We start from the raw sequence: 20,693 nt of genomic DNA on the forward strand, positions 1-20,693 counted from the left end.
TATTGCACAAATAATGGTATTAAAACTTTGTCATATTGACAGAGTGGTACGGCAATTTAACAGTGTGCCTTGACTGACACAGACATCTCTCTTAAAATCATGGATTATGGATTATGGTTCTAAATGTCAATATTATTAATATATTCAATTTGACAAATTCGGGGAAAGATTTAAATGGAAAGGTAATTAATTATTAAAAGATTATTTGAATCGGTTCATGATGTCCTGAGAAATTTCAAAACAAAAATAACGGTAATGAAATTAAATTGGACCTTTACTAAACATAACTTATTGTCAAAACACTCGCGTTGCCAAAATATCAGCATTAAGGCTATCAATTCAAGGAGTGGATGGTATCGCGAATGGCTTAAATTAGCAGAAAATTGTAGAATGAATTTTGTTTGTAATGTCGAGGACCTTTCCAAATTAAAAAAGGACATGTATCAAATTATTTCCAAGGTAGATGAAGCAGCTGGAAACAAGTACATGGATGAAGCTTCAAACTCCTTACATCGTACAGTCTAATGCCACCTTAACCACAATCTGCAGCAGTTAAACTACTTCCGTGATTAGCTTAGTATCAGGGAAATAGCTATGATGGTCAGACGAGCTGAAATTCTAAACCTGAACAATGTACCTCACAGAGCAGATCTTCCAGTCATCTGTAATATATGCAACAGGATGGAGAGGGAAGACGTTACTCTAAGAGAAACGAGAAGATGTATCTTTTTAAAAGATTTTCTAACCATTGAGGAAGTCATATTCAAATTATATCAAATGAATGTTTCTAAAATATATCAGTTCTGTACAATTGCTTAAGATATCGAAATAGAATCTTACAAGGACTTTTTTGATGAAACACCTTTTTTATTCTTATTATTATGTGATAATTGTTAATTAAAATAAATTAAAAACCGCTAATTATAAAATTTAAAGTCAAATTACAAAATAATATTGTAAAAGTATATAAATAATCAATTCGGCAGAAGGCACATAGCCATGTCTAATGATTTTGTTTTATATTCAAATGTTATATTAATTATGAATAAAATCAATTCTAAAAAAAATAAAATCGTTAATGCTTCTTTTTCCGCCTTTATTATGGAGCAATATACATAAAAACATATTTTTTTATAAAAACATATTTTTTTTATATTGGAAGAAGAGATGTTAAAAATCAAAGTAAAGATACAATTTCATACAAATCAATCGGGCCAGAGACAATTTCACACAGCTACCACGTTTAGAGCTCAAGTTAAACGACTTCAAACTTTCAAAAACATAGATTATTTTGTTAATATTCCTCAATGTTCAAATGAACACAAAAATATCACCAAAAAAAAAGCTCATAGCCATTCAGGTAATTCATTCCAGCCTCGGCATCAACGGAGAGGCGGCGCGAAGCGGCGGCGTTGCGTTCCCTTCCACTATGGACTGAACACAGATGGATTGTGGAAAAATGTACGTAGAAAAATATTGAATTCCGAATTGCATATAAGGAAAGAAAAAAACATGGCCACCAAAAATATGATCGTATTTAAAATGGAATTATTTGCCTACTTTTTGGAGGTTCTTTTCAGTGTATTTTTAAACTTATTTTTAAAGCCGATTATATAATTTTAGGCACTTTTGGTTGCCGGTTTTATTTTCACATACTCTTAGGCTGCTATAACTTGTTCATAATTTTGTCAAAAAAGGTGAATAACTTTTTGCCAAAATAGTATATTTCAAGTTTTTATTAGCTTCCTTCAATAGTTTTTAAGGAATCAGTTTATTTTAAGGAAAATAGCTATACTGTTGTTTTTTTTATTTTAATTCAACCTTCCCGAGTGAATCCACAAACAACAAAAAGAAAATAAAACCAGGAAATATGTATAGTTTTGTTTTGCTTATGCATTTTTATATTTAAATAATAAATATGCAAAATATATATTTTTTCTCATTTAACATAAAATAATATCTTGCTATCAGCACAAATATTTAAAAAAAACATAAACTCTTGGCAAGGAACAAAACAAAAAGAAAATGTCACATTTAAATTTAAGAAGAAAAAAATAAATTCCATTATTAAATTAATAATAATACACAATAAACTAAAATAACTTATATTCTAACAATTTGGCATAATTTAAAAAAATTACTATCATTTTTAAAAACAGTTTCCAAATAATTTTGTTTTTAATAAAATGAACTACTTAGGACAACTTTACTAATTTTATGTTTATTATTATTGTCAAAATTTAGAAAAAAAACAATTTTTTATTTAGATCCATTCAACCGAAAGTTTTAATTTTTTGTTGTTGTTGTGTCTTAAACAAACATAACATATTTTTTGCGAGGGTAGTTATTTAAATAATATTTGCATGAATGTTCTAAAAAGAAAATCTGTTGAAATTACTTAATATAACAAAACATTTTATATCTTTTTAAGAATGTATTCATACATACAAATAAAATAAATTATAAAAAAATAATAAAAACTGACTTTTATATTCACAGATAAAGTTGCACATTTAAAATGTTAATACAAACAGTTTTTTTTATTGTTGTTTATTCTTTAAATTTGTTTGGTTTTTGTTCATTCAAAAAAATAAAAATATTTTAAGCCTAAAATTTGGTATTTTCCCCTTTTTTTGTTGTCTTATTATTTTAAAACTATTTTATTGGTACAGCCATGTTTAGTTTTTTGTTTAATTATTTTTTACATAATTAAACGAAATAATAATACAAATTAAAAATGAACAATCAAATAAAACAGATGTTTTCACAGCTTAATTTTGCATTTTCATTAAAATTAATTTTATATACACATACATGAATATTAACAAAAAAATATAAATTATTTTATTTTAAAATGAAATTATTTATAACGAAAATAAAAAAAAATAATAATAAACGAAACAGTATTAAAATAAAACTTAATTTTTAGTGTTTTATTAATGCGGTATTTATAGGTAATATCATTATATTTTTTTATAATTTTAGTTGTCCAAAAAAATACATATTTATAATAAAATCACGTAAATTTAATAACAAATTTTATTTATTTTGTTTTTTCTTATAAAAATAGTTTAACAAATACTTAGTTTGAAGTCCAAGGTACTGTTAATTTATGAAATAAAAAACAAACATTAATTAAACTAAATAAAAATAGATGGTACACATTGAAAGAAAATTTATGAACGGTGAGTTATTGTTTTTTTTGCCACCAAAATGGGTGACATTGTATGAAAAGTAGCGGAAATTATTATCAACCGATTACAAACGTCTTTTACCATCAATGATAGAAGGCACTTTTTTAAGAAGTTGAAATTAAAGTAAGTTTCAAAATTAGAGAGATGTCCCTTCTTAGTTTCTTAGGCTTTTAATTAAATACTTCTGAGCTTCTTAAGCTTTTAGTTAACTACTACAATCCTAGAAAAATTTAAATAAGTTATGGTGAAATTGGTTTTCAAAATTAATCATTATTATTTCGAGCTACAAAAAGTATTTAGATTTGATAAGCCACCTCAAGTATCAAAAGTTTGGTTTTCCCAAAATTTTATTTTTGAATCATTTACTTTTACTTTGATTTCATAATGTTAATGTATCATTCAGTCAAAAATTCTTAGCTCAAGGAACTTGTCTGGAGTAATTCTTAATACTTATTACTTCGAATCTCATAATATGAAATGTTTATAATCAAGACATTTGTAATGTAGTACTGATTTTAAAGTTGTTATCGGTTTGGTTAGCTATTTAATTAAATTACTTTCCTCAAGTTTCGTATTGATCTGCGTTTTTGTGAGTACTTACTTTAAATAATCGAAGGTTATTCCTAAGAACAATAAAACCAAGCATTTTTACTAAAAAAGTACTCGTTTTAGAGAGTACGAAGGAGATAAAAGCTGAATACTTGAATAGCGTAAAATCACGTTTAAGAGATCAAGCTTTAAAATGAAAAAAGTCCTGGTAGTAATAATGACCAAGAAACAACTTGAAATGTTTGACATTTTCAAGTACTTGATAGAAAATGTGACATATTCTTTTTTCTTGAAAAAAAACATGCTTATAAAATCTAAATCAGAAAATCTCTGGATTTTGAAACAACTTTAAAGAACAAACAAAGTTATGAATAAATCAGTTCAAATGAAGTTTTTGTATTTTCAATGCATATTTTTTTTTTGAATAATTGAATCAAACTGTAAAAAGGAAGACGTCTTATTAGAGGTATTAAGTTAATTGAAGATTTTATTTTGTTTTTTTTTCTGTTTAACTTATTGCTTTGGTATTAACTTAAAGAAATTCGTTGTAAATATACAATACAAAAAGAGTCTCAATCCTGTATGAAGCACGTTTTCTTTAATAAGTGTTTTAAGTCTTTTAAACACAAACGTCTGTTGCAATTACTGCATTTGCAGTAAGTAAAAACTGAAATGCTTCAAACCCAATAGGATTAAGAGAATTAAAGTCTTTTGTGAATAGAAATATACATTATATATATATTTTTTAAATATTTTAAGTCTTTTCGAATATTTTTTTCTTTTTTAAATTTGCATTCGGTTCCAGCCGAACTAAAACATTTTAACAATAAGCATTATTTTAAAACTTCCATTTCATAAATAATTTTCAAACACTTAGTACACCATCGTTATCATCAGTAAAAATAATTAATATTATTGCTTTACATAAGCTACTATCTATTTTCTTTTTTTTGTTTTATAAAATACTTAAAATTAGCAATGTAAATATTTATAGTGCTTGTTTTTTTTATTTTATTTTTTGAATTTGTACAATTATGTACTGTTTTTTGTTTGTATCAACTTAATTTAAGCATTTATGTTTATAATTTTGTTTCTACAACTTAAAACTAAATATTAATTTTATATGTAATTATGTATGTTTTTTTTTCTTTGTTTCTTAAATGAAATGTTTTAATATTTTTTTTGTGTTTACTTAGAGTAAAATATCTACTAATTTTTTTTGTTTTTTAATATTTATAATATTTATACGTGTGTATACTGGTTTAACAGTTAAATAATAATAATAATAATTTACTGGCCACCACCAACATGGCTGCCATGGAATTCTGCATAGAATTCTTCAATACTGACATATGTGCCCGTTAGAAAACCAATAACACCAAATGACATTAAGAAGCAATTCTTCCATAACCTCCAATTGTATGTTCCATAGCCGGGTTCTTCATGATAAACAGCAAGTTCAATTATTGATGGTACAATAAGACCTAGTGTACTTAAGCACACAGCACCAATAAGGGAGATGAATGGTCCAAGATTTGGTAGAGCAGCAGCAATAGCACCACAAATTATCTAAATTAGCAAAAATTCAAATGTTTAAAATTTGCTTCTTTTTCATGTTCAAATTTGTGTATCAACCAAATTTAATCTTGAAAGGTTAAAAGGTTTTTCTTTTTTCCCGAATTTGTAATATAATTTATTCAACATTTAAATTATACATAATGTACTGCATTTAACAATACGGAACGTACAAAAAGAACAAACACTTAAAGAAGGCACGTATACGCCACAGTGTACTATTTTTGATTTAATCACTTTCTCAATATTTGGTTGATATTAAGACTATTTCAGTAAATGTTTGTTACCAAAAATGTCTTATATACTTACAACAAGAACCACTCGCAATGCGTACTCAACGACATTTTGACTGTCAGCTGAGATCTTTGGTTGCAACCCCTTCCAGATAATACCCATTGGCACATAGAATTGTAGAGTAAAAGTGAAGAAAATTGCAATAGCAATCATTACTTTCACAGATTGAGCCAAGCTATAATAAGAAAATAGAATTAGTTAATGTTATTTACAGATATGAAAATAACTAAATTGGTTTTTAGAGCACGAAGAAAAAGTCAATATTTTTGATTATTGTGTTGATAGAGTTTATGAAGTTCTAAAAAAAATCTAACTAATGATTTAATTTGTATTGAAGTTCTTTAAAAACTTTTCCAAAAACCAACAAACAGCTTAGGTTGCTTAAAATACTCACATATCTTCAACGGGCAAATTCAGCGTAATACTGCCTTCGGTGTCATCACCATATTTCAAATATCCAAAGAATCCAACCAGAGCATACATACTAATCACAACAGCCATTCCAATATTCAACACACTTGGGCAACCAATGAAGTGATTTGGGTTCTTCATGTCGTTCTCCAATGACATAACTACACCAATACCTTCCAAAGCAAAGATGACAGTTCCGAAGAACAACGGCCATTGCACAAAATCACTAACACCCTGTCGCTCGGACACTTCGGGAGTATCAGTAAAAATGTACGTGAATGTAATGATAATTCCAACAAATATCAACACATTAGCAATCATCGAAAATGGCGTCAAATACTTGAGATTACGAATTAGACACATGAAGATTAGTGGCACCGTGAAGACAGCAATGTAAATACGAATATCCAAGGCATTATCGGCGCCCATATAATGATCGACAACTTGTTTGATGTTTTTCGACACAAAAACTAAGTAGATGCAACAACAACCAATTAAATCGATGACAAGGAAAGTATTTACAATGAATCTTATGAATCGCGAATATTTATTCAAATTTGGCGGTCCATCGAGGAAGGCTTGTTCGGCTACATCGGCAAATCCCATCGATGGAATTTTCCGCCGCCGACACAGAATGTGTGCGCATTTGACCAGGATGTGTACGCAATATGTGCAAATTGCACCAACTGCAAATGTGGCAATCAAACCGAACCATAGGCCGCCATTCATGAAGGCCAACGGCATGGCCAATATTCCTGAGCCCAAGGATCCCTTGAGTAAGTGCATGAAAGTTTCGAGATCGCTGTAAAAGTAAAGAAAAAAAAAATAAAATTTATTACTTGAATTTGAATTTAAAATAATATGGTTTAATATAAATATATTGCTTTTAGTTAAATTGTTATTAAAATAATTAACCCACTTAAGTAAAATAATCTAAACATCTACTTTCATCACTCTAAAGTTTTTGAGAGTACTCAATATTAAATGTGACTCAATTTGATGTATTTATTTTAAAATTTGTACTATTCTGATGGATTAATACTGTTATTTATCTTACGCTTAGGTCCTGGTTTAAAGACAATTTTGTATTTCAATTAAAACAAAGTGAAAAACTTTAAAAATTTAATAACCAAATCGCATATGTATAAGTTTTTTCTATTTTCAATGAACTTCTTATAATCATTTCACACAAACATAGCTCAGTTTTCGTTTTTTTTTCATAGTCAAATATTATGTTTAAAACAAACTTCTGGTGATATTGAGTTTGATTTTAAAGATATTTTTGGTCTTTTGAGTGCCAATTAGAATAGTCTGAATCTGATAAGGGCTTTAAGTTAGTAAGTTTCCATGCTTAAAACATATTTTCTATTTTTGTTTTCAACTAATAAAATACCAAATCGTCGTCGTTCTTTGAAAACTCAACATTATCCGCAAAAATGAAATAAATGCACCCAATTCATGCAAATGCCAAAATTTATATTTTCTCAAAACATCCTTAGCTCTACGATGCACCACATTAAAAATATAAAGAATTAAAACTCCCACAATCTATTAATTTGTATATTGATTTCAAACTTTAAATGCAAATATCTCAAAACACCAAAAATTTGATAGAATGGCGACGAAATATAAATATTTAACTCTTTGAGGTTTTATTTATACACTTTTTTAAACCAACATAAAATAAACAAAAAAAAAACAATAGTCTTCAGCAAATAAAAAAATAATGAAGTATGTATAAATTTATTTCCATAATTAACAAAAAAAACTAATATTTGTTTTGTCTGGTTCTTTTCTATACTATTTTTAAAACTGACAAAATATTGTCAAATCCTAATTTTTATTTTCATTCAAAAAATACTCATTCTTTGTTTATCTAATCTTAAGGAAAGACAGGTAAATTAGTTCAAGACATATTTACAATCCCATTAAAGTATGTAGATTCTTGTAAACAAGAAACGTAAATGCATGACTGGATCGCATGAACTTGCTCATGTATCCAAAGAGTCTGTTTGAAAATATTTCCTTTATTTTAATATTTCAAAATTTACCTGCAAAACAGGTTATCTTTCAAAAATTTAATTGCCATTTGATTTAAAAAAAAACTACATTTTTTTAATTTTGTATTTGAAAATAGTTAGAGCGTTTGTTTTTAATAATTTTGTATATAATTATGTTTAAATTTAGGTCGAGAAATATTTTTAGTACGCAGATATTAAAAGATTATTAATACAAGTTTTACATTTTAAATTCGTAAAAAACTGATTACCCTACCCGTCTTCGAGGTATCGTATTTCAATAAAAACGTGTAATGTTTTTGTTTAAATCAAAAATAAAAACAATTATATTTTATTGAGACAGTATTAAAGCTTGTGCAGAAAAAATTATTGAAATTAGTTCATTATTTTTTGAGAAAACTTACAATCAAAATAATGGTTCTATAAAGGGTAACCTCCTGATATAATACAAAAATATTTTTATATATTGAAAAAAGCCAAATTAAGAAACAAAATTTAAAAAAAAATTTAAAAAAAATTTGTTGGTTCCTTTTTGAGAAAATTCGACTTTTCGATTTTTGGGCAAAAAACTTAGACACTACTGTTATTTTTCCTCTTAAAAAAAAAAAAAAAACAAAACAAACGCCTAACGCGAATCGGCTTAAAAGCTTAATTTTCAAGTTTGAAGGGGTGAGGACAGGTGGACGGAATAGGGGGCCCACTTTTTTGACTCCTACACCATCGTAAAATCACGCTTGGTTAAAGCAAATACTTGCTTTATCTTCATATGTGTCGCAAGTAAAAATAAATGTTAAGTTACAAATTGAGTGAATTAAAGAAAACAATGCAATTATTAAAATTGATTTTACATTACAAGTTAATTTAACTTTTTATCTTTATTATCATAAAAAAAATTATAGAAAACACAAAAAGTCTTGGGTTTTTACTTTTTAATAAGAATGGTATTGAACTTTAAAAACTTTGACTTTTCTGTATTCTTATTTATCTATACGCAAAATTCTCAGTGGTTAACTTATTTGTATGCAAGATAATTTTTTATTTTGCGTTGCCATTCTTTTCACTGCAAATAATATGTATTTTTAACTAAAAATTTTATTTTCTAATATATAACTTGAAAAGAAATACTTTAATTTAAATGCAATATTGATAAATGACATTTGACGAGTAAAACCGACATCTGTTTTTAAAATGGTTCCATTTTTCTTCAACAAATGTTGAAAGTTTTGAAGCCATAGTTTTCCACCTTGCAAGTAAAGTCACATGACTATATATTTCTTGAAGAAGTGATTACAATACTTTGAAGACCTCCGAAAAAAGCCTCAATACCAATGCTCCAGAATCCATAGTGGACGTAGTGGATATTTTGCTAATATACTTTTTCCATTGTCAATGGACTAATCAAATAAAAATTCATTAGTTTCTGTTAAAATAAGTTATGTTTTTGTAATATTAAAACAAAATCTCTTATTTAAAATACTTCATAATTTTTTGGCAGTTTTATCTACTGGCACTTTAAGGATAAAATTGACAACCTATTTGAAACGATCAATTTGGTAAAATGAAGAGATATTTATTTAACTTTGAGCTAAAAAAAATCAAACCTAATAAGCTGCAGGAAACTAGATAATAATTATCAAATAAAATTGGGTGGCGCAACAGTCCGTTGAGAACTAGGACCTAGAGACTTACAACTCTTAACCATTCCTGTGTGTGAGTAATATAGTCAGGAATGGAGGGGACCTACAGTTTATATGCCGAATCCGAACGGCTCATTTGAGTAAGCTCTTTTTCATCACAAGAGTTACTCTTGACGAATTTGTCAATTCCTCGCAAGAGGCAGTGAAAAGACTTTAGATGGCATAGGCAGGGATCAAACCCAAGACCTCTGGCATGACAGTCCAACGCACTAACCACCCTGCCGCGGGTACTACTAATAATTATCAAGTACTCGCAGTAAAATAAAAAGATGAACGCTCACTGTTATGAACTGTTTATCTGTAAAACAAATCAATGTAACAATAACAATGTTAAAACCTTCCGTGATAAGCAACTATGAAAAACAATTTCCCACAAAAAAAGTATTCAATGACTTATTTATAATCAACATACTCTCTGGTTTAACAATACAAAAATTAATTATAATTAAAACATTTTTTTTTCCAATTTACGGGTCATAATTAAGAACCATTTTATCAACATCGGATCTGCCTGCCTAAAGTAAACACGAATTTACGAAGAATCTTATATAAAATTAATGAGTAGATAAATGTTCATGAATACAAATTTGTCTAACCACATAGGTTTAGTAATAAAAAAAAATTATTCAAATATCATAAGGTACATTAACCTGTTCAATTCAAAAATACAAAAGAGGCTGGGATGCGACCCACACTGATTACATTCCACCCCGTCTGTCGATTTGTCTTGCTTAAAAGTTTAAAGGTTTTCGTGTTGGGTTAAGAAAGTTGTTAGTTGAATTATTCTTAAAAAAATTAAAATTACCAACAATATTTTTCATATAAAGAAATAGTTCAGTTTGAAAATCTAGTTTTTTTAAATAGATTTTAGTCGACAACAAATTTTTACCAATTTAAGAAGCATTTGTTAAATTTTTACAAATTTGATGAACAAAATTAATTTGAGAGATATCAAGAACCGAACATCAATTTCTCCCAAATTTGCGTATTATTTATTGTAGATTTTATTTTTTCATGAAAAAACCGACTATTGTATTATATTTATATAAAAACTACTGAATACCGAATACAATATTTTCGGTGAAATAAAACAAGTTTAGAGAAAATATTTTAAGTTTTGGAAAAGGTATTTGAGTCGAAAGTAAATTTTAATAAAGTTTTAGTATTGTTTTTTGTTTTAGGTTTTTATTTGTTGTAAGAAAACTGTCAATTAGATTTTTCTCAAAATTTTACTTAATGTTAAAAACTTAATTTTTCGTTGCACAAAATTGTTTTGGAGATAAAATCATTTTGTATTCGTAAAATTTTCGAGGTGACAATTTTTTTTCAATTTTTTTTTTTTGTTGAAAAAACCGTTAATTGGATTTTTTTTCAAAAATGTACTTATTTGGTATCACGCTACAATATATATTATACAATTTATTTTAAGTCTCTAGCGTCATTGGTTTATGAGATATTTTGAATTAACCAAAATGTTCACCTTTTTTTTAAACTGCTATGCTAAAAAAACACAAACGACATTTTCTTGAAAGCCTTTTCTTCATCTTTCTGCTTATAATCTGTATAACAAAATTTTTTTTAAGTCGATATCTCTAATAGTTCTTGAGCTATAGACGACGAAAAAAACGTCGCGACCGTACGTAACGTACACAAGCACGCACTGACATCTTTCTAAAAATCTTTTATTTCGACTATAGGGGCCTTAAAACGTCGAGCAATCTCAAAATTTTCAATTGGACAAATCGGACCCATTACAGTTACTTCCTATGGGAAGTTAAAAATATTTTATACTTCATGCAAATGGTTAAAAAATAGAGTGGTTCACTTAGGTGTATACGCACTTTTTTCATTGTATTGAATTTGTATAAAAATGTTCATCCACTTTTTTTACAAGTGCAGAAACGTGCACTTAAATTTAATGATAATAAGTACACCTAAGTATTATATTTACGATTTTTGGTGATTTTTAAAAATAAGGCCAAGACAAAACTTTTCTTTTGTAAGATAAAATTGTACCTATTTTGTATTTAATTTCTTAACATGTTTTTAATAAACTTTAATTCAAAATTTTAAATTATATTTTATTAATTTTTAACTATAAGTCAAATTTTATTTTACTACACAAGTCTGTCAAAGAGTGTTATTCTTGAGTTTACAGGCTAAGATTCTCAGCTTTAAGGTACAAGATTTCTTAGTTATAACTCTCTAGATCATATATTGACATATGGTCCAACCATCAATAGTAGTTAAACTTAACATTATAATTAATTTGAAATAAATGCTTTTTACAATAAAATCATTTTTTTGTAAGAATGGAAACTGTAACTTTTTCTTGTAAACCTTTAATGGAATGTCCTGTATTAAGTCCTGTGAAAAGGTCATGCATAGAAAGTTAAAGACGTCAATACGTTTACTAAAAACATAAATCAAATTCTAATGCGCAAAATGTATATTTTCCTAATTGAAACTTTCTAAACAAAGATGTTTGTGTGTGCACAAACATGTCTTTGAAGTATTTTTCAAATTTTATGACAAAAATTAAAATCCCAGACATCAACAAAATAAAAATTGACATTTTTGTTTCTCCGCCAAAGCCCTTGAATTCTAATATTATGTATAATTGGAAAAAGAAACATCCGGTTAAAATTGATTTTTGCTTCCTTCTGGCTAAGTCCCATACACATATTATGTCCATTTCTAGGTCATTGTGGGGGAGTAGATGCAATATATATGAACATAAAAATAGGTTTTAATAAATAAAAACAAAACGCGACAACAAAATATATAATAACAATAAATAACAACAAATTTTTAAATGCCGCTTTTATTAGTGTTCATGGATATAAAGATATTTTATATAGCTACGTTAAGACAATGACAAAATTTCTACCAATGTTGATTTGACTTTCAAAAATTCTCCAATAAACAATATCAGAAATTTGATTTCGTTTGTGTTCTTCTTTTTTAATAAAAAAAAAGAGAAAATCTTTTAAAAAGCTAAATCATGCTTTAAGAATTTTTTTTAAACAAAACAGAAAATCTGTGCACACACAAACAAAAATGACGAAATAAAAACATTTAGTAGGAAATAATATTTTGTTGATTTTATGCCAAAAATATATATTTTATAGATGCGAAGTACTTTTTCACCTTGGATTGTCAAAAAAATTATTTGAATATATTTTTTTTGGTTTTTTTTTTAATGCAATCATGCGAAAAATATTGCTCATTAATTATAATTGATTTTTAATTTAAATGCGAATATTATAAGAATTATACCCTTAGAAAACCTTAGAAAATCCCAATTGACACAAAATTAAATTTAAATCACTCCTAAAGTCCCTAAGTATACCATAAACCCTTACAAAAATTATATAACTTAAATGAAAGAAATTAGTAAATAATTTAAAATACAATTTATACTTACGAGGTGGGATGATCGACCTTGCGATTCTCGAAGGGATTATAAGTATCTTCCGGATCATCGGTACCTTTTTTTCTTGCTGTTACCACTAGCGGTAGCGTTGATCCTGCCGCTTGTTGTGCTGGTATATCCGAAGCCGAACGGAATCTATCCGAAGAATTATACATTTCAAACATTTTGAGTTTGGATTTCTTTTTTTGTTTTACTCAAAAAAAAATTATTTTTTTTCTTTTTGATCGAGCACAAATTTGTTTTTTTTTTTTATTTTTTAAACTAATTAAAATAATTTTAATTTATTTATTTTTTATTTTAACTTTTATACTAAACGAACAAATAGAAAGATTGTAAATAAAATAATTCACAACATACTTTGATTGGTCGAAATTCGCGTTATTCTTCGCTCCGTTATGCTTCACTGTGTCATAGCCCGTAATCACTGTGGGGATTTTCTGCGAAAAAAATTAAAAGAGTGGAAAATTTTTAGGAAAATTGTTCTTTTTTTTTCTTGAGATTTTTTTTTTAGATTAAGTTTTATTTAAGAAAAAATCGTTCGTTTTTATTTTTTTTTATTCACCGCACATTTTCTCTCAAGTTCTTCGCCGCGGCCAAAAGGTGTGTGTGCGTATGGGAATAAAAGAAGACAGAATAAAGCAGAGATATAAAATCAAACACACACCAGTCTCAAAAAATTGTCAAAAATAAATTCGCATAAGATATGTGTATTAGGAATAAAAACAAAACCAAAAAATACAACAACAACAACAAAAAACTTTTACCCAAAAGGCTTTCAAGTATCGGTAGTTGTTGGTTATAGTATAAGTTTGGGGGTTGGGGGTTAAAATGATAAAGGAGTGGATTATAGGATCAAAATTTCATTGAAGAGACAAATAATAAAAATCGAAAACTCTCAAAGTTTGTTTTTGTAAGCAAAACATTTTTCAACTTACTCACTCACTCACTCCCTCCCCCACTCACCCCTCCATTACCTGAAATTGTGGGGGATGAAAGATGAGGGGGAGAAAGCTTCTATTTTTCGGATTGTATTAGGGTTATATGATGTGAAATGTGTAGTTTATAAATCTCGAAGATATAGCATTCGCTCTTCGGCTTTTTGCTGAAGCTTTTGTAGTGGGAAAATTTAATTTTATTCAACTACATTATTTTGTCTGCTGCCAATTTATACGGTATTCGTGTATATGGACGTATCTGAAGACATAGAGAAAGATCAGAGGTGATGGATGTGGCAAGTTGGTATTTTTGGGTTAATTTTAGAACATTAGATTTTATATATGCGTTGCTCTTTATTTTTTATTTCTTTGCTTTTTATGTGTTATTTTCTTTTGATATATGAAGGTAGGTAGGTACATATATGTATGCACATAGGTAAATTAAATATGTGCACAATGAAAATGTAAACAAGATCAAAATTTTTGTAGAATGAGAAAATGAAAACAAAACGATGAAACAGCACGAGACTTGATGATGAGTGCATAGTTTTTTCACTTTTCATTAACTTTCAACAAACCGTATAGAAAAGAGGAAAATAATATACATATGTATTTCATGTAGATTTGCAATTTATATACATTTATGATGGAACCAATGTTGTGAAACATTAGTTGTGGTTGATTAAATTTTAAATCATAGTAGAAACATTTAAGTGCGGAAATATACTTGGAGAATAATTTGCACGTTAATTGAGTTTAACAGGAAGATGTTTTCTTATACTTGCAAAAATTATTAAATAATATATACTAGCTGAAATATGTTCGATTTTTTGTATATAATAAAAAAAGGATTAGAAAGGATATAATGAAGAAATGTTCAGCCTGGTTAAGTATTCCACATTCGTGATGTTTGGCTTAAAAATTAATCTCTGTGAAAATCGGATTCAATGGAAAACTGATGAGCATTTTCTAATAGTACCGTTATTACGGTTAACATTTTTTAAGTTAAGGTATGTCTCTAAGCATTCTTTATGAAAATAGCGATACAGCAATGATAGGCATGGCACCTTGCTGTGGTTATCAATAGAAGCAAATGTTTTATGTATGACAACGATTGGATATCACTTTAAAAACTTTCTTTTCAATTCCATCAAAAATACTTAATTTCGTCTTTGGATCACCATCCCAAATTTAAGAATTACCATTTACACTAGTCTCGGACGGATAAAAGCTTGGTAAATTATAGCCAAATTAGAAGTGGTAGGAAACTTCTTGCACCATCGGAGAAAACTTGAACGATGTCAAATATATGATCACTCCATAAGAGATTGTTTGTGATGCACATACCTAGAACAGAGCTGTGTAGTCACCTTAATGTAAGTATCATCCATTTAAAGTGACATAGGAAAAGGGTTGCAATTTTGCGGCAATGGATTTTGAGGAGTTTTCGAATCATTAAATTCTTCCTTAGAAGTAGAATTGTAATACCAAAAATTGCATTCATTTGAATTATGATTAATTCAATCAATTTTATAAGTGCTCCAAATAGTTTGTTTATTGTGAGCGTAAACCAAAAAAACAATATTTGTTGGATAATTTCAATTTGAAATTGTTGTTTCTTCTTCTCTAACCCGAAAATATTGTCAAAATTGTGTAACCTATATTCGAAAACAAATTGAAATCATAAAAGGACTCCCTTTGAAATTTTGCATTAATAAGGATGATAATATGGCTGTTCATATAGTAGCAATCTATAAATGGATTTTGTCCAAAACACTATCTTTAATATTTCAATATAAATAATGTTAAAAAACTATTTTTCATTAGAAATAAAACGAAAACATCATTTTATCAAAAAGGTATAACAAAGACTTTTCATAAATGAGTCACAATCAAAACTCATCTAAAATTATAATAACCAACAAAACCATGACCCTTCCCAAACTAAATCAAAATAAGCGAAATTTTATTCAAGGCTTTATACACACATACAAACATACTTTCAATTGAAAAAAGACACAATTTTCATCCCCATAAAAGAAAGTGAGAGATATAAGAGAAAAAGAAGTAAAACTAATCTAGGACACGTCCTTGTATACTTTTGAAAAACAAAAACAAATCACATTCATAACTTTTCAACGAATTGTTCATGTTCCAAACAGTTAAAAGCTTCGCTCCAATTACAATATCCTTTATTGAATTCTATTTGTCTAGGTTTGGTTGTCTCCTTGATGTAATGTAATAATATAACAACAAAGGAAAAGAGTAAAGAAATTCTCAAACTGCTTGAATTATATACAAAGATGGTGATGACGAACGCCGCCAACAACGACGCGACATCTGACCTTCTTCCACAAAGTTATCTAACCCAAAAACAAGCATCTATAGCGTTTGTGATTACACCTAGACATAGAGTTATCAATATATAGCTACCGAATTCGCATGTAGTATACAGATACTCGTATCTTTTATAAGATAACTCATCCGTATTGACCTTATTCTTTTTTGTTGGGTGTTTTTTTGGTATGTGTGGGTTGTTACTTCCCATTTCATTGAGAGCATAACATTTGTACGTCACCATGAACTTCAACCCTCTTCAAGGACACCCACCTATCAAACACATCACCCACTAGATAGAAAATATTTAATTGTTTTCTTCGTAGGAAGTATAGAATAGGAAAACTTAAGACGTCATTTACGAAACCCCACATTCTCGCATCTCACACGTTCTCGAGAAAAGAATCTTCACGCACACTTTTTTACATAAATTGCGGCCTTGGACAACAAAATTCTCTCGCTACATACTCGTCGTCGTCGACGGCGGCGTATAAACGTACAAAGATAAAGAAGAATCTTAAGTTCACAAAACTAGATACAATGCCAAACACACGCAATTCACAATAGAAGATAGATATAGGAGTGGATACATTTTCCGATTATGCGAATTAAATTGCGTATAGGAATTTTCATCTTCGAACCTAATTCAAGAGAACAAAAAACGGTTCTAACTTGGCACGAATTTACGTCGAAGAGGGATTTTTGAATATTTTCTTTCTCACAACATGGCACACCACTTATATACATTTCTATAACACACAATCCGTGAATAAATAAAAATCCCACGCACTCCTTATTTTTGTATCTTTTTTTTTGAGATTCTTTAAGTAAAAATTTAAATTAAAAAAAATTGAAGACAATTTCGTCAAAAGAAAGCTTTTTTGTTTTTTTTTTTTGATTTTGTAAATTTTCAAGTTGAGGGATTTATTAACCTTATCCTTGTCCTTGTTAGCGGCCATTTTTTTCGACGCCAAAATTGCCGCGACGGTTTTTCGATTTCCGTTCGATGAGGATGTTGCTGCGGTTGGTGAAGTTTTGAGATTTAGATCGCGATTCATTGTTGTCGTTGTATTGACAGCAGACGCAGCAGCCGGTGGTAACTTGGGACTTTTTTGAAAAAACCCGCGATCGGGTGTTTTCAGTTCAATCGACGAAGTCAGTTTGACTATTTGACTGTTATTCGAAAATGGTCGAAAATTTTAAATTTCTTTCGGATTAAATATTATTTTTTTTTCTTGGTGAACTATCATATAAAATAGCCACCTACCTTCCGGGAATCCTGACCTCAACTGCTGAAACCACTGCCTTTGTACCGGTTCGGATGCCTAATAATGTTTTTTTTTTTATTTTTATTTTTCGTTCGTTTTTCAGATGCAGCCACAATTAATGACAGTGCCAAGTTAGTCTCCCCCGTCGTCGTGGCGGTGGTGGCAGAGGCGACGGCGGTGGACATCGCCTCATCCCCCCACTAGCTAGCGGGAGACATAAAGTATCTCAGTTTGAATAAAATAGTGTAACTTGGCAATTTGCGCTGCTCTATAATAGTGACATAACCAGCCGTTTATAGATCGCACGCGGAGTAGGTGTAGCTATACATATGCATACGAGATCATGATGCTTGCTCTAGCTTTTGTTGGTCGTATAATGGACCACAGAGAGTGTCTCTTTGTATAGGCACTATAATATGCTCTATCGTCGACTTGTGTTCCATACATCAGCTAGAGACAACGGACCGCCGGCCTACCTCTCTAATCAATTTTCTCAATGATACATACAATTTTGTTTTGTTGTGTTGTCTTTGTTTTAAGTTTTTATGGTCTTCCTGGACGCATGTTGACATTTTGCAAATATAGATAGGGGTTTTAGTCAGCGGCATAATGGAGGAAGCGACTATGATCGGAAGCTGGACATAAGCTGTCAAATCAGCAAGTGTTGTACTTTTTGAGTTTCTGATATACATTGTTTCTTCTTAAACACGGCTATTACAATCGTATAAATGATGTATTAAGTAAATCCGTGTTAGGTCCAGTGAACGCTCCAGCTGTCACACTATGTCAGGTTGTCCCTAATTGGACATTTGAATAATATTCCACAAACGGGGTTGTACAAATCGGCTTAAGGTTCATAGTTTTTGGTACACCAAAATTCAAATAATCAGTGTGCTTGTTAAATGCAAAATTAAGAGTTTTTAAAATTTTACGACCAAAAACGAGTGTAACAGAAATTTTCGAAAGAAAAAACCAATACAAATTAAAACTTTAACAACAATTTTCATAAGAGATCAATTTTTGAAGTGATATCTCGATAATCGCATTGGAACATATAATTCCTTTGAACCAGCATTCTCTATTGCATAAAAACATTGTAAACATTTCAGAATTTTGAACGATTTAAATCTCACGTTAAGGGTTATGAGAAGATTGTTTACAAAATATTTTTAATTTGATGTTGACAAATACAAACGAGAGGTAAAAGAGCGGCAACAAATGTCGGTGGATAAAAAAGGTTCTGAATCAGAAATAGACCTCCAAATGGCACACTGCCAACCTCTGCGGTTTCAAGATCTAGAAAAACCTTAAAAATCTTAAATAATCGTAATAAATTGGATTTTTTTGAATATCCCATTTATAAAACGTATAAATTCTAGCCTTAAAAAGACTTTTTCCCTTTCACCCTATAAATATTTAAATATTTAAAACAAGGTTTGCCAATTTTGGAAACTAGTCGCAACTATCGATTAGTGTATTGAAAATTATTAATTAAAATGAGTATCCCATAAATTGGGTCTTTATTTTAAAGAAATTCCGTGACCTTACGAAACTTAAACTTTTCTCTTGAAATAACCGTTGAATGACAAATTCGTTGACCTTAATCGAATATTATTATTTATATTATAATTAAAATTATTAAAATTAGGGGTTGCAGTAGCCCAATGAGAATAAGGGTCTAGTGAATAGCGAGTAAAGTTGTCAGGAATGGAGAGACCTACAGTTTTTTTTTAGCCGAATCCGAACGGCTCATTTAAGCAAGTATTTTTTATGACAGGAATTACTACTCGTGAAAACTTCAAACTCAAAAATACTATCTTTAGAAAAAAAATATTTTCATTCGAATATCCTATTTAAAGCTTTAAAAATCTATATCCCAAATTAGGAATTTAAATTCTATAAATTATAACTCCTATACATTTACCCTAAGAAACGAATTTAAATTAAGTTCAGAAACAAAAAAAAAGACTCAAAAACTCATTGACCTATAAGCAAATAAAAAGAATTACAAACAAATTATTTAGTTTGTTTAAATTAGCATGATTTTCAATTGAAAAATTACATTGTTTTTTATTACTCGTACACTATGTACCTAGCAACTATTACAGGCGTGTGAGTAAATTTGTCACTTAATTTTCAAATCAAACTAATGCTATATTTATGCAAATAAGAATACAAACAAAAATGATCATCACACGGTGGGATGCCGTTTAAAAATGATGATCGCCCGTGATTGATAAAATCCTTGAATAAAATTTACAATCACTTTATAGTAGATGAACACAAATTTATTTGTTTGCTTCTTGATTTTTTTGTTTTGTATTTTGGCAGTGAAAGCAGTTTAGTGGGACTAAATGATAACAATTTGATTACATTTTAAGGCAGATAAAATGAACCATAGCAATTTTGAAAAATCATTCCCATGAAGAGCTACACTCAACATCAATTGATTAATACCGTTATTTATGTAAGTTTGTCAAAAACAAAAAATAAGCAGTGATTTAAATTAATTAGATTTATTTAAAGCCAAATTATATAAATTGTTTTGTTGTCTAATGAATTTAATTCTGTGATTTTGTTGACCAGGAGAATTCAGAAACAATAATACATTTTCGACACCACTGATAATTTTAATATTTTTAAGGCTAACATGAACTGTTACAATACCTATCGGCAATTTATACTACAACGCACCTGAATAATCTAAAAACAGACTCTAAACAAAACAAACAAAAAGTTAAGTGTCAATAAATCAACCGCGCACACTTCTAAAATTAGTTACATAAAATAAAAAACAAAACAAACAATTCATTTTTATAGTTAACAATTGATTTGTTTCTAATTGTTATGAAAGTAAAAATAAAACAACAACAAAACTAAAACATTAACAAAGTTAGTTATTGAATAAAAATATCATACGGAAATGCAGTACCCCTACTAAATCACTTGAATAAACTTTAATTGAAATGTTTTCATCAC

General features: G+C 28.6%; 1 protein-coding gene across 5 annotated transcripts in view; it reads right to left on the reverse strand.

Annotated features, from left to right (window-relative positions):
* Positions 1–1,873: 1,873 nt before the first annotated feature.
* LOC129948300 (proton-coupled amino acid transporter-like protein CG1139) overlaps positions 1,874–20,693 on the reverse strand; it is a 71,161-nt gene continuing 52,341 nt past the window's right edge. For 2 of the 5 annotated variants that reach the window (XM_056059255.1, XM_056059254.1), the window contains exons 2-6: positions 13,532–13,611; positions 13,166–13,309; positions 6,007–6,825; positions 5,628–5,787; positions 1,874–5,312 (exon numbers count right to left, since the gene is read on the reverse strand). In XM_056059255.1, coding sequence (XP_055915230.1) covers positions 5,034–5,312; positions 5,628–5,787; positions 6,007–6,825; positions 13,166–13,309; positions 13,532–13,611 — 1,482 coding nt within the window. In that variant the 3' untranslated portion in view covers positions 1,874–5,033. Of the gene's footprint in view, positions 5,313–5,627; positions 5,788–6,006; positions 6,826–13,165; positions 13,511–13,531; positions 13,612–13,741; positions 13,757–17,378; positions 17,677–20,693 lie in introns of those variants that run through there. The other 3 variants (XM_056059253.1, XM_056059252.1, XM_056059256.1) reach the window with 3 other exon arrangements.

The sequence above is a fragment of the Eupeodes corollae genome, chromosome 2 (assembly GCF_945859685.1).
Source record: "Eupeodes corollae chromosome 2, idEupCoro1.1, whole genome shotgun sequence".
In the NCBI taxonomy this organism is placed as follows: domain Eukaryota; kingdom Metazoa; phylum Arthropoda; class Insecta; order Diptera; family Syrphidae; genus Eupeodes; species Eupeodes corollae.